This window comes from Naegleria gruberi (assembly GCF_000004985.1).
Source record: "Naegleria gruberi genomic scaffold NAEGRscaffold_12, whole genome shotgun sequence".
In the NCBI taxonomy this organism is placed as follows: Eukaryota; Heterolobosea; class Eutetramitea; order Acrasida; family Naegleriidae; genus Naegleria; species Naegleria gruberi.
Genome location: NW_003163315.1, coordinates 279,910 through 292,358, shown reverse-complemented (window position 1 = coordinate 292,358; position 12,449 = coordinate 279,910). Strand labels below are relative to the sequence as shown.

Genomic DNA, 12,449 nt, shown 5'->3' with positions numbered 1-12,449 from the left:
ATCAATTGGTTTAGAAATGATCAACTTCTTTTGAGTAATTTTAATTGGTTTACCAACTTTGAATTCAATAGATTTATCTTGTGGTTCTGGTGGTTCAACACAATTAATTGTCTTTTTAAAATCTTCAAATGTTGATCTCATAAATGATTCAGTAAATTCTTCTTCAACAGATTTAGCTTGAAGTTTAAGTTGAAGTAATCCACCTTCATAAACATTACATTTCAATAAAACGTAAACTGAATCTCCGGATGGAAAATCCATTGATGATCCAAAGTAACTTGTTCCTTCATCAGCTCCTTCTTTAACATGAACAAGTGGTAAAACGTCATTAAATGCACAATAGGCTTTTACAAGATCAATTGGTTGTGGGAAATCTTCAGTTTTACAATAAGCATTCCCTAAAACCTTGTCACCAAAACTATCAATTGCCCATAAAGCTTTGAATTCATCAAAATCAGAATGTTCAATATCATTAATAATAAATTCACCAAATTTGAAATCAATATCACCAAATGATGCTTCATTTGATTGTTCTTCTCCAACAATTTCATCATTAGATGGATCAAAAGTAACTTCATCAAATTCAATTTTCAATTCACCAATAACACCAGTTGGGAAATTATCCTTTCTTCTTAATGCAATAGCGGCAGATGATGGACTATTTGATGGATATAAATCATCAATAATAACTTGGAATGATTCCAATACCACACCTGTATGAACAAGTGGATTTACGGAAACCTTAATATTCTTGTAACAAGTATTTCCTTCTTGTGGTGGTGGTGGTGAAACAATAACTTCAATAGCTTGATGAGCTTTAAGAGTATGAACTTTGATCATGAATGGAAAAGTGTCCATAAATTCTTTAGATTTCAATGGTTTTCCAAATCTAGCCCAAAATTCTTCCATCTTGTCAACTAATTTTTGGCTTCTTTCACTTCTCTTATCATCTATTACCTTTTGAGCTTTAAGAATTCGTTCTTCTTCTTCTCTCTTTTCTTGTTCAATTTTGAGACGTTCAGCTTCGACTTTATCTCTTTCTTCTTGCTCAATTCTGAGCTTTTCTTGCTCTTCAGCCGCATGAATGAGTCTTTCTTGCTCTTCAGCTTCTCTCTTAATTCTATCTTCTTCTTCTTGACGTTGACGTTCGAGGTCTTCTTGTTCCTTTCTCAAACGTTCTTCTTCTTCTTGTCTGAATCTTTCCTCTTCTTCAAGACGTTTACGTTCGAGCTCTTCTTGTTCCTTTCTGATTCTTTCTTCTTCAGCTAAGCGAAGTCGTTCTTGTTCTTCAGCCTCTTTGATCAATCGTTCTTGCTCTTCTTGTTCCTTTCTGATTCTTATTTGCTCTTGTCTTTCCAACTCTTCTTGTTCTTTTCTCAAACGTTCTTCTTCAGCTAAGCGTTGACGTTCGAACTCTTCTTCTTCCTTTCTGATTCTTTCTTGCTCTTGTCTGATTCTTTCCTCTTCAGCCAAATGTTGACGTTCGAGCTCTTCAGCTTCTCTCTTAATTCTCTCTTCTTCTTCTTGCTCTTGTCTTTCCAACTCTTCTTGTTCCTTTCTCAAACGTTCTTCTTCAGCTAAGCGTTGACGTTCACGTTCTTCTTGTTCCTTTCTGATTCTTTCTTCTTCTACTAAGCGAAGTCTTTCTTGTTCTTCAGCTTCTTTGATCAATCGTTCTTGCTCTTCTTGCTCTTGTCTTATTCTTTCTTGTTCTTCTGCTCTTAAACGTTCTTCTTCTTCGAGACGTTGTCTTTCGAGTTCCTCAGCTTCCTCTATGAGCTTTCGTTCAGCTTCTTCTTGTTCTTTTATGAATCGTTCAAGTTCTTCTTGTTCCTTTCTCAAACGTTCTTCTTCTTCTTGTCTGAGTCTTTCCTCTTCTTCAAGACGTTGACGTTCGAGCTCTTGTTGCTTTCTGAGCTTTTCAAGTTCTTGTTGCTCCTTTCTAATTCTTTCCACTTCTTCCTTCTCTTTTCTCAAACGTTCTTGTTCTTCTTGTTCTTTTCTGAGATTTTCTTGTTCTTCTTGCTCTTTTTTACGAGAAATTCTCAAGTTTTCAGCCTTTTCTTGTTCTTCCTTTTCAGTCTTTTCAATCTTGATTTTAATTCCATGGCCCTTAATAATATCAGTTTTGTTTTGTCTTAAACATTCCCAATATTTCTTCAACCCTTTAACAGTATTTGATTTAGCAGCTTCAAGTTCAGATCTAGAAGAAATAATTGCATCTGTGGTTCCATTTGGTTTTTCAGAAAAAACAACTTTGATAAGAATTGGTTTCTCATTCTTCTTTGCAAAGAATTGCATGGTATGTTTTCCCTTCTCTGGAGAACTAGCACAATCTCTTTGTACTTCTGAAATTGGTGAAAGACCAGTTGATTCAATAAATGAATCTACAGCTTCTTGAAGAGGAGCTTCAAAAGAAACTGTTTCCTTAGTTTCATTCTTTTGACCAGTTTTAAACCATGTACTTTCAAATTCACCAGTTTCTTTTTGTTCAGTTTCCACTGTATCATTAAAACCTAATTGAATTGGAACGAGAGTATCAGTCTTTCTTTCACCAGTTTCACCTTCAGTATAATGAACTTTCAATGAAATTTGACCACCTTCACCAATACTTTCTGGATCAACCTTATAAACTACACTTTCTAAATCTTCAGAAGTAATTCTTTGAATATTTGGTTGTTCTGTAATATTTTGAGCAGAAATAGTACTATCGGATCCTTGTTCAAAAAGTAAATCTCTAATTTCTTGTTCTGTTGCAACTTCAATAAAGACATAAACAGATCCATCGGCACCTAATTGTTTTGAAGCAACGACTGTTGGCTTTCTTCTAGAATCACAAACACTAACAATTTGTGGTATAACTGCAGGTTTAACAAGTTTTCCTACTTGAGATGATTTCTTTTTAAGTACAGTTTCATAGTAAGGAGTTGTTCTGAGTTTAACTTCACTCTTATTTTCAATTTTTCTTTTAGCAGTTAAATCCTTAACAGACTTTGAATCATTTGAATCAACAGCAACTGCTGTTTGTTCATCAAGATTAATTCTCTTTCTAAGATTTGCTCTAGCATCTTTTAAAACCTTTGAATAATCAACATCATTCATGATTTTAGGCTTTAGTCCCGAACTCGATTTTTCAGCCTTCTTTTCAGTCTCCTTTTTAAAGTTTTCAACTACACCCTTTGTCCATTCTTCAAAGATTTCCTTCTTTGATTTTGTTGCCGTTGTTGATGATTTCATTGTTATACCTTTAACTGGAGTTTGTTCTTGTGTTTGACCTAAAATTTCCCACAATTTAATTAATTCCCTAACACTCACACTCTTCAAAGCAGATAAATCATCACCGGACACATTTGTACCTGTTTCCTTCATGATATCCAATAATCTTGGATCCAACTCTTTTTCTGCCATCTTTTGAGTATAAGGTAGTTAAGAGTTTGTTGTTGTTGTATTTTTTTAAGATGATGAAAAGAGCCTTAACACTTGCGAACTGAAAAAATCATCATGTTTTTCCTCCCCTCAGATAAGTTGAACGAACAACCAACACTAATGAACCAACTACGGAACGATCGAATGTTTACCATGTCTATAATACACGCACCCTTAGCTTCAATTTTCAAATAAACGCATCTAGTGCGAGTCCTTATTAGAACTCGAGAAGTAACAGTTGTAATGGGTGGCTAAGCCATTCAATACAACTAATAGTCTGTTTTCAGTGTACACTTGCAATTAATGAGTATTATTATTGTTATTGATATTGATATTGATATGATTATAATATCCTTGAATAATGTTTTATTAATGTGTATAATATAATGATTATTGAGTGTGTTCATGTTGATGATTACCAAGGTACTTTTTCAGTTAAAGCAGTTGAAACTCTAATTTCATCTCTTGATATGAGAGCATACATTAATTGTTGAGTAGGTTCTGATATTAAATATGGTCTTTGAGCTGTACATCTTAATATAAATTCACTCACTCTTTCAATATTATTATTATTATTATTATTATTAGAATTTGAATCTAATTGATCATTAATAAATTCACATATACTTTCATTAATATTTTCATTATTATTATTATTAGCATTATTAGTATCAGTATTATTAGTATTATTATTATTAGTATTATTAAATTGAATATAATCTTGTGAATTAATTAATAAATTTTCTAATGAAATTAATAAAAATTGTGAAGAATTATAAATTTCCATAAAAGATTTTCTTCCTTGAATTGAAATTTTTGAAATGATTGATAAAATAATTGAAATTGATAATTCTAAATCTTGAATATTTTCAACACATTGTAAAATTACATTATTATCTTGTAATCTATTATTAGATAATAATTTTAAATCTTCTTTTGTTTTTAAAAATTTACTTTCTACAATTCTAATTAAAGGTAAATTTAAATCTAATTTTTTATCAACTTGTTTAAATTCATTACTAAATATATCTGTACTATCCATAATTAAATCAATCCACCATTCTTTTAACATGTAATAATGTCCTGTTAATGTACATATCATTAATCTATATTTTAAATATTATATAATATTAAATAATATTATTGTAAATTATTAATATATTATTACATACTGTTGTAAAATAATATCAAAATCCATAGTTTCAATTTGATGTATAATTTTTTCTGCTTGTAATTTGTGATCAAAAATTTGTTTTTGTTTTGAAATTGGTAAAGGCTTTGATTCTTCCCAAAATTTCTTCCAAATATTTTCATTCATTTTCATTCTTGAACTTAAATTTTCATCTTTAACATCTTTAGGTGAATACCATAATAAAAAATCAGAAAATTCACATCCAGGATTAACAAACTATTATTAAATATATTATTAAATATATTATTGTAAAGTATTGTAAAGTATTATTAAATATATTATTGTAAAATATTAAATAACATACTTTAAAAGCTTGCATATCAGAAATTAAACCTTCACATTGAAATCTAATTCTCTGATCTGATGAAATCATATTTGATAAAATTTCACGTTCCTCCTCAATAACATCTTCTGTATTTTGTGGTGGATTTTGTGTTTTTGGAATTTTAATTTCCTTACCAGGTGAAATTTCAATAATTTTAATTATATTTTCTTTTAATTCTAAATTTTCATCATTTTCAATTTCAAAATATTCTTCATCTAAATCTACACTTTCATGATCTGATAATATTTCAAAGCCTGAATCTTTCCATTCTTCTTCTTCTTCAACTTGTTCATCTTTTTTATTATTAAATTCTTTTTCATTTATATTATCATTATTATTATCAGTATTATTATTAATATTAATATTATTATTTTCAGTATTCTTATCATTTGTATTATTTGTATTATTATTATTATTATTATTATTATTTAAATTAAAATTATTTTTTAAAATTTCAATTTGTTTTAAACAACAAATATTTAACATGTCAATTTTTTGTTCAATTAAACAAGTTGACCAATTAACATTTTGATTTGTAAAAGGAATGAATGAAATATTTAATGGAAATTCATTAATTAAATCATTTATATTTGATTCTTCCCAATATTTAAATAAAACTTTAATAAATAATTTCCATAATAATTTTAAATCTTGTTTTGATTTAATTCTTAAAATGTGATCACAAAATCTTCTTAATAAACTATTAGGTTGACATGATTTAATTTCTTGTTTTTCATTTAATAACTTTGATTTAATTTGAAATGTTTCATCTGATAATGTTTCAAATATATCATAAATTATTTCATTTATATATAAATTATTTCCATTATTGGAAGTATTATCATTTTCATTATTTAAAATAATATTATTTATAAATAATTTTAATTTTGATGATAATTCAAATTCATTTAATTTTAATTGATTAAATTTTAATTCCCATAAATGTGCATTTTTAATATTTAAATTATCTATATTTGGTTCATTAATATTTATAGAATTAAAAATACATGAAAAGTGAAAATTTTTAATTGGATCTTGTTTTGTACCAATTGTAAATAATAAATTTCTTTCACTTTTTGTAAAATTAAAATCATCTTTAATTTTTAACCATTCTTTACTATTTAAATATGGTAATATAAATGTATATCTAGATTTAATAGTTAATTCATTTGTAATTCTAATATGTTTACCTAAATTTATACAAAATAAATCAATCATTCCACTTAATTTCATTAAAGATGATGTTATATATGAAGAATTTAATTGTTTTTCATATAAAGATTCACTTTTATATTTAGTAACTTGATTATTTTTAGAATTTAATCTTCCATTATAATTTAAACATTCATTATTTAATAATATAAAATATGATATTTCATTCTTATTTAAATTTGATAATGAAACTGATAATGCAGATGATAAACTTGTTGATGATTGAATTGAAATGTTATTTGAATTATTATGAGATGAATTATTAGAATTATTATTGGATGAATTATTATTATTATTAGAATGATGATAAGAATGAAATGGTGATAAAGATGAAGGCTTGTTATTATTATTATTGTTATATAAAGAAATGATGAAAAATTCTTTAACTCCAAACCATCTAGTTAAATGATGAGATCTATGAAGAAAATCCTTTTCTATTTGATGATCATGTTCTTCTTCTGATAAAGATGATTGATTAAAATTATAATATGAAAATAAATATTTAGTTCCATTAAATTGAATGATATGACTCTTATAGAAGAATGTTTCAGTGGGTGTAAATTGAAAATTGGAAAATCTATTAAACCATGCTAATATTAATTGTTCAAATTTATCTATTAATCTATAATATTATTATTTAAATATGATGATTATTAAATTATTGATGATGATAATTGATCATAACATACTTTTCCCATGATGAAAGTGTTGAGAAATCTCTAATTTCAAAAACCTCGTTATCAGTTGTTTTTGATGAAGTAATACTTCCAATAATATCTGATGTACTACTAATATTACTAATAGTACCACTACTACTACTACTGTTGCTGCTGATATTGTTATTATTATTATTATTACCACTTGATTCACTGATCAATGATAAATCCTCTTCCGAAGAATGAATATTTAAATGTTGTGATGATTCAAAATCCATTGTTATTATTATTATCTTCTACTACTGCTCCTCAAAATAATGATCATCCAATAGTAACAGACAGACGATGAAAAAAAAGGCTTTGTTTTCTATTCAATAGAAATTGATTGCTTTTTTATAAATAAATAACATTTAAAAAAATGCCAATATCAAACAAATCATTATCAGCTGCTGAGGAAGAAAGGAAATTGGAAGAGGAAAGAAGACAACAAGCCTTGAAGACACTTGCACAATTTAGACCAGAAGTGTTAAAGAATAAATTTGATGTTAACGGAAGAATATATCCTTTAGTTACTGCTGAAGATTTAATACAGAAAGAAGACAAGTATTTGTGTTCTTATTGTTTTCTTCATGCCCCACATACTCCTTGTGGACCACAATTAGGAAAATATAAAGAATGTTTAAATGAAAAGAAAGACGGAAAATCACCATCGGAAGCCATGTCAGAATCACCTGAAAATGATCCTTGTAAACCAATATTTGAAAATACATTCTATCCATGTCTTGTTCAATTGAGTGGATCACCATATTTATATTTGAGAGCAAATTCTGTTTTTGCTTTAGGTACACGTGATTTATTTAAGGTTTGGTTTGATATTCAAAAATATCAAGCAATGAACAAGATTAAGAATTAAAATTTTATTTGTACAATTATAATGGTTATTATTAATAATATATCATTTCTTTTTTTACATCATTAATCAAATTATTGAATTTTTTAATAATACCATTACAAATAGTATTATTATTTGTATTATTTCATTTGATTTCAGTTAAAATATTACGTTAATTTAGTTTTAAAAATAATATCATTCAATATATCATTCACTAATATATCACTAATATTATCTCAACAAATATTAATGAAAGATGACAATATTAATAAGATCGAGTAACTCTCTGGAAAACCTTTTCAAGAAAATCAAAAACAAGGAATTGATTATATCTCTTAGATAATTGAAGTGCATCTCTTCTTCCATTTGGATTATCACTCTTAGTAGCAAGTGTAATATCAGAACCATTTAAAAGTAAAATTTTAACACATTCAATCCAACCTTTTCTAGCAGCTAAATGTAGAGATGTTTCTAACCGTTTAGTTTTTGGAGTTGAATGTTGAAATACATCAACCTTTTCTCCACAATCCTCAACGAGAAATTTAACAATTTCAGAATGTCCACAATACGCAGCTCTATGAATAGGTCTATTACCAACATCATTTGGTATTGAAATATTACTTCCTTTTGAAACTAAATATTTCATTATTTCTAAATGTCCAATATGTGCTGCCTTATTAATTAATGTATTTCCATTTGAAGTTGATTTACAATTCAATAATTCTGGGAAATATTCTAAATACACTTTTACAATATCAAAATGAACAATTGAAAATGATAAATGTACTAATTCTTGATTCTCTTCTGAAGTTGCAATTTGTATAACATTTTTAATTGATCTTGTAACTCTTTTATAATCACTTGATAATTTCTTTTCCTCGTTTCTTTGGAAATCATCAGCATTATCATTATCTGAATCTCCTGAATTTTCACTTGATGGATCTGATATTATTGCTTGAATATCTTCTTTTTTTAAATATTCATTTAACGTTTTATAAATTAAACTTAAATCTAATGAAAATTTGTTATACTTTTCAATTTTTTTAAATATTCTTGATTCATTTTCATTTGAATTTTTAGATTCATTATTATTATTATTACTATCATTATTATTGATATTATTACTAGTATTATTATTACTAGTATTGATATTACTAGTATTGATATTAATATTAATTAATTCTTCTGATTTTTCAATTTCATTAATCATTTCATTAATAATTTTATAATAAGTTAAAAATAATTCAACAATTTCATCCTTTTTACCATGAACAGCTAAATAGAGAGGTGTTTTTTTACCAAAATAACCATGTTGAGCATTTAAAATGAATATTCCTAATAGAGAACCTCTTTCTAATAAATATTTAGCAGTTTTTAAAGCACCTTTTTTACAACAATAATGCATTGGAGTATATCTTTTATCCTTATCAGTTTCATTTGTTGTAATAACATTAATATTTTCTCGTCCTTTTTCTAATAATAATTTTAAAACATCTAAATTATCATGTGATGCAGCTGAATGTATTGGTCTTTTGTAATCACAACTTTTTATAGATAAATCAATTCCATCTTGATCTAAAAACCATTCAACAGTTTTTAAATGACCATGTTGTGCTGCCATAAATATAGGTGTTCTATTATTTAATGGATTCATTATATTTAATTGTTTTATATCATAATTTACTAAAATTGAAATAACATCTGTAAATCCACGTCTACTCGCACTATGTATAGGTAAATTACCATCCTTATTTGGTGTATTTGTTATATCTGCATTATATGATAATAATAATTTTACAACTTGAATATTTTGTTTTTTAACTGCTATATTAATTGCTGTATATCTATCCTTATTAGTTAAATCTAAACAACTAAATCCAAGTTTGTTATCTCTACTATATTTACAAAATAAATCTACAAAATTTACTAAATTTTTAGATGCTGCTTTAATTAATGCTGTACTTCCATCTACATCTCGTATCATTAGAAAATTTATATTCTCTTTTAACATTTGTTCTACAATATCAATTTTACCCTTTTTCATATTTTTGAAAAATTGTTGAGCACTTTGTAATGTTATTGTTGTTGATGTTGATGATGTTGATGATGATAAATTATTTGATAATGTTGTTGTTGTTGTTGTTGTATGAGATCCATTATTATTATTATTTCAATAATAATAGTAAGTTTACAAAATATGTACAATTTACTTTTTCAGTCTTCTAAATAATTTTTTAAAACCAAATCCAGAACTTTTCTTTTCTTTCTGTAATTGTTGAATTTCATTGAAAAATTGAATGGTATTTTCCTGATTTGTTTCTCTTGCCAAATCCATTGCAGTTTTACCATCAGAATCAAGTGTATCTAATTTAGCAATACCTGGAATGGCATCAACTAGAATCTTACACATGTGAAATTGTTTGTAAGCAACTGATAAATGAAGTGAAGTTCTTTGTTTTTGATTTTCAACATCATTCACAAACCATGAAAGAGTTTGTTCTGAATTTTCTCTTGTTGTTAAATAGGCAACTAGTACTTTAAAACTTGGTAAATCTCCTTTTACAATACATTCTTGAAACATTGTACGTCCATGAGAATTCTTTTGTTTTAATCCTTTCATTATAATTTCACTTGAAAATGCATTACTTTTCAATAGATTTTGTAAAAATAGAGCTCCATTTCTACAGAAATTTGAATTATTTGATGAAAAGAGTGGTGCACTATGAGTTGGTGATTCTAAACTTGTTGGTGTCTTGTTATTACCACCATTACTACCAGTACTATTGATACTATCTTGACTTGTATTTACATTGGTTTCCTTCTTTTTCTGATGAACAAATACATTAAATAATGGATTTTCCTATTATATTATAGAAGATATAAATCAATTGAATCAATTATCAACAAATAGTTCAATTATCAATTGACATTTTAAAATCAACACATAGTTCAAAAAGATTAAATACCTTTCCAGTAATGGTAAAAAAAAAGCTACTTACATTATTTTGATTTTGTTTCAATAAATTTGCACCCTTCTTTGATAAATATTCAACAATATCTAATCTTCTCTCTGTTATAGCTCTATGTAACATTGTTTCACCTGTTTTAAAACTAATATCAATATTAGCACCAAATAATAAAAGTAAATCAGCCAATTCATAAAAAGATTTTTGCATTGCCAAATATAAACAACAATTACCATACATGTCTAATTCATTTGTAAATTTCTTATCTGATAAACCATTTATCATTGAATAATAATTACAAACTAGAGCACAAGCTTCTTTTGAATTATTAGAAACTGCATAAAATAAACAATTAGCTTGTTTTGAATCTTTAAATGTTAAAATTGAAGGTAAATATTCCAACATTTTCTCCATTGAATTGACTCTATTAAATTTACTTGATAAATGAAATAGAGTACATTTATCAAAATCATGATAAATGAATTGACTTGTTAAAACTCTATTAGCATCAAGTGATGAATTTCCCAATGTTTGATTTGGTGATTCAATTTGTTCTTTTAACAATTCAATAAATAAATCTTCCTTTCCCTCAACACAATATTGGAAAAGTAAATTTTTAGGATCTGTCTGATTAGAATAGTATTGAGGATATTGTAATGAATAATTATCTGATAATAATAATGAATCACTTGATGATTCCACAGTTAAATCATTTAAACTTGTTGTTGGTGTTATTGCAATATTAATACTTCTATTAGAACAATTTAAATTGGAGAAGGTAAACGAATCTTCATCTGTCGGTGTTCCAGTTGAATGTGAAGGTGATTGATTAGGGGATGATGAACTATGTACATCAATTAATTCATCATGATCTGAACCATTTTGTTCTTGGTTGAGTGTTATTAGTGGAATTGAACCGTTAATATTATTATTATTGTTATTATTGTTATTGTTATTAATATTATTATTAATATTATTATTATTAGATATTGTTGAGTTTATAATGGATGAAGAAACGAGTGATGATGAAGATTGTTGATCCATCATGAGTGATGAATCATTACAACTTGTACTGTAGACTGTTGTAGAATCTTCTACCGATAACAAGGAGGGTGAAATAGCCATTGGTATATTATCAGTTGATAGAGATGATAATGTATCGTTAGTAGTAGTAATAGTAGTATCGGTAGAATTTAAAGGTTGTTGTTGTTTGTTAGGTGAAGTTGTTGTTGTTGATTTACTTCCATTGGATAGAATTTGAAAATTAGAATGATATTGAAATATATCATGTTCTTCAGTTGATGTTGTAGTTGCCATCATATTATTATAATACATTTACTCTCAAAGTAATTAGTTTGGTTCACTGTTATTAGAGTGGTGTTGAGGTAGATTGCTTGTAAATCACTGAAATTGTTTCAGTCTAATGTCAAGCGATTTTTTTTAGGCTTTGAAAAAAGTTTCCCTTTTCAAAAAACCATTGCCGATAAAGACGTCAATTTTCAACTGAAGTAGAATCTTCCACTGAAGCTGAAATAGTAGTGACATTGGTGATTTTTATGTTAGAATTTAAACATTAGTTCGATTCAGTGTGAAAGGAAACGAAAGTTAGGTTCAGCAGAGTGAAGTATCTGATTGTATAATAATATTAAATATATTTTGTACTGAAAAATGTAACACTCTGATTGGTGCACATTGTAAAATGACAAGCGGAATTGTGTCAATACTAAAAAGGAAAAAGTCAATCTTTCTAATAATTGAAGGTATTATTGCTAATAAATCT

At 26.7% G+C, this 12,449-nt stretch overlaps 3 protein-coding genes across 3 annotated transcripts; 1 reads left to right on the top strand and 2 right to left on the bottom strand.

The window, feature by feature from the left end:
• Nucleotides 1-3,841: 3,841 nt before the first annotated feature.
• NAEGRDRAFT_64996 (uncharacterized protein) lies at nucleotides 3,842-7,089 on the bottom strand (the record flags this gene model as incomplete). Its single annotated transcript, XM_002679664.1, has 5 exons — nucleotides 3,842-4,532; nucleotides 4,599-4,834; nucleotides 4,923-5,236; nucleotides 6,062-6,777; nucleotides 6,845-7,089. The coding sequence occupies 5 exons, from the start codon at nucleotides 7,087-7,089 to the stop codon at nucleotides 3,842-3,844; spliced, it is 2,202 nt and encodes a 733-aa protein (XP_002679710.1).
• A 140-nt stretch (nucleotides 7,090-7,229) lies between these two features.
• On the top strand, nucleotides 7,230-7,724 carry NAEGRDRAFT_64995 (uncharacterized protein; the record flags this gene model as incomplete). Its single annotated transcript, XM_002679798.1, has 1 exon — nucleotides 7,230-7,724. The coding sequence occupies one exon, from the start codon at nucleotides 7,230-7,232 to the stop codon at nucleotides 7,722-7,724; it is 495 nt and encodes a 164-aa protein (XP_002679844.1).
• Nucleotides 7,725-9,909: 2,185 nt separating this feature from the next.
• On the bottom strand, nucleotides 9,910-12,004 carry NAEGRDRAFT_64993 (uncharacterized protein; the record flags this gene model as incomplete). The annotated part of the gene is made up of 2 exons (XM_002679663.1): nucleotides 9,910-10,563; nucleotides 10,703-12,004. 2 exons carry the CDS (start codon nucleotides 12,002-12,004, stop codon nucleotides 9,910-9,912), a joined length of 1,956 nt encoding a protein of 651 aa, XP_002679709.1.
• Nucleotides 12,005-12,449: the final 445 nt, after the last annotated feature.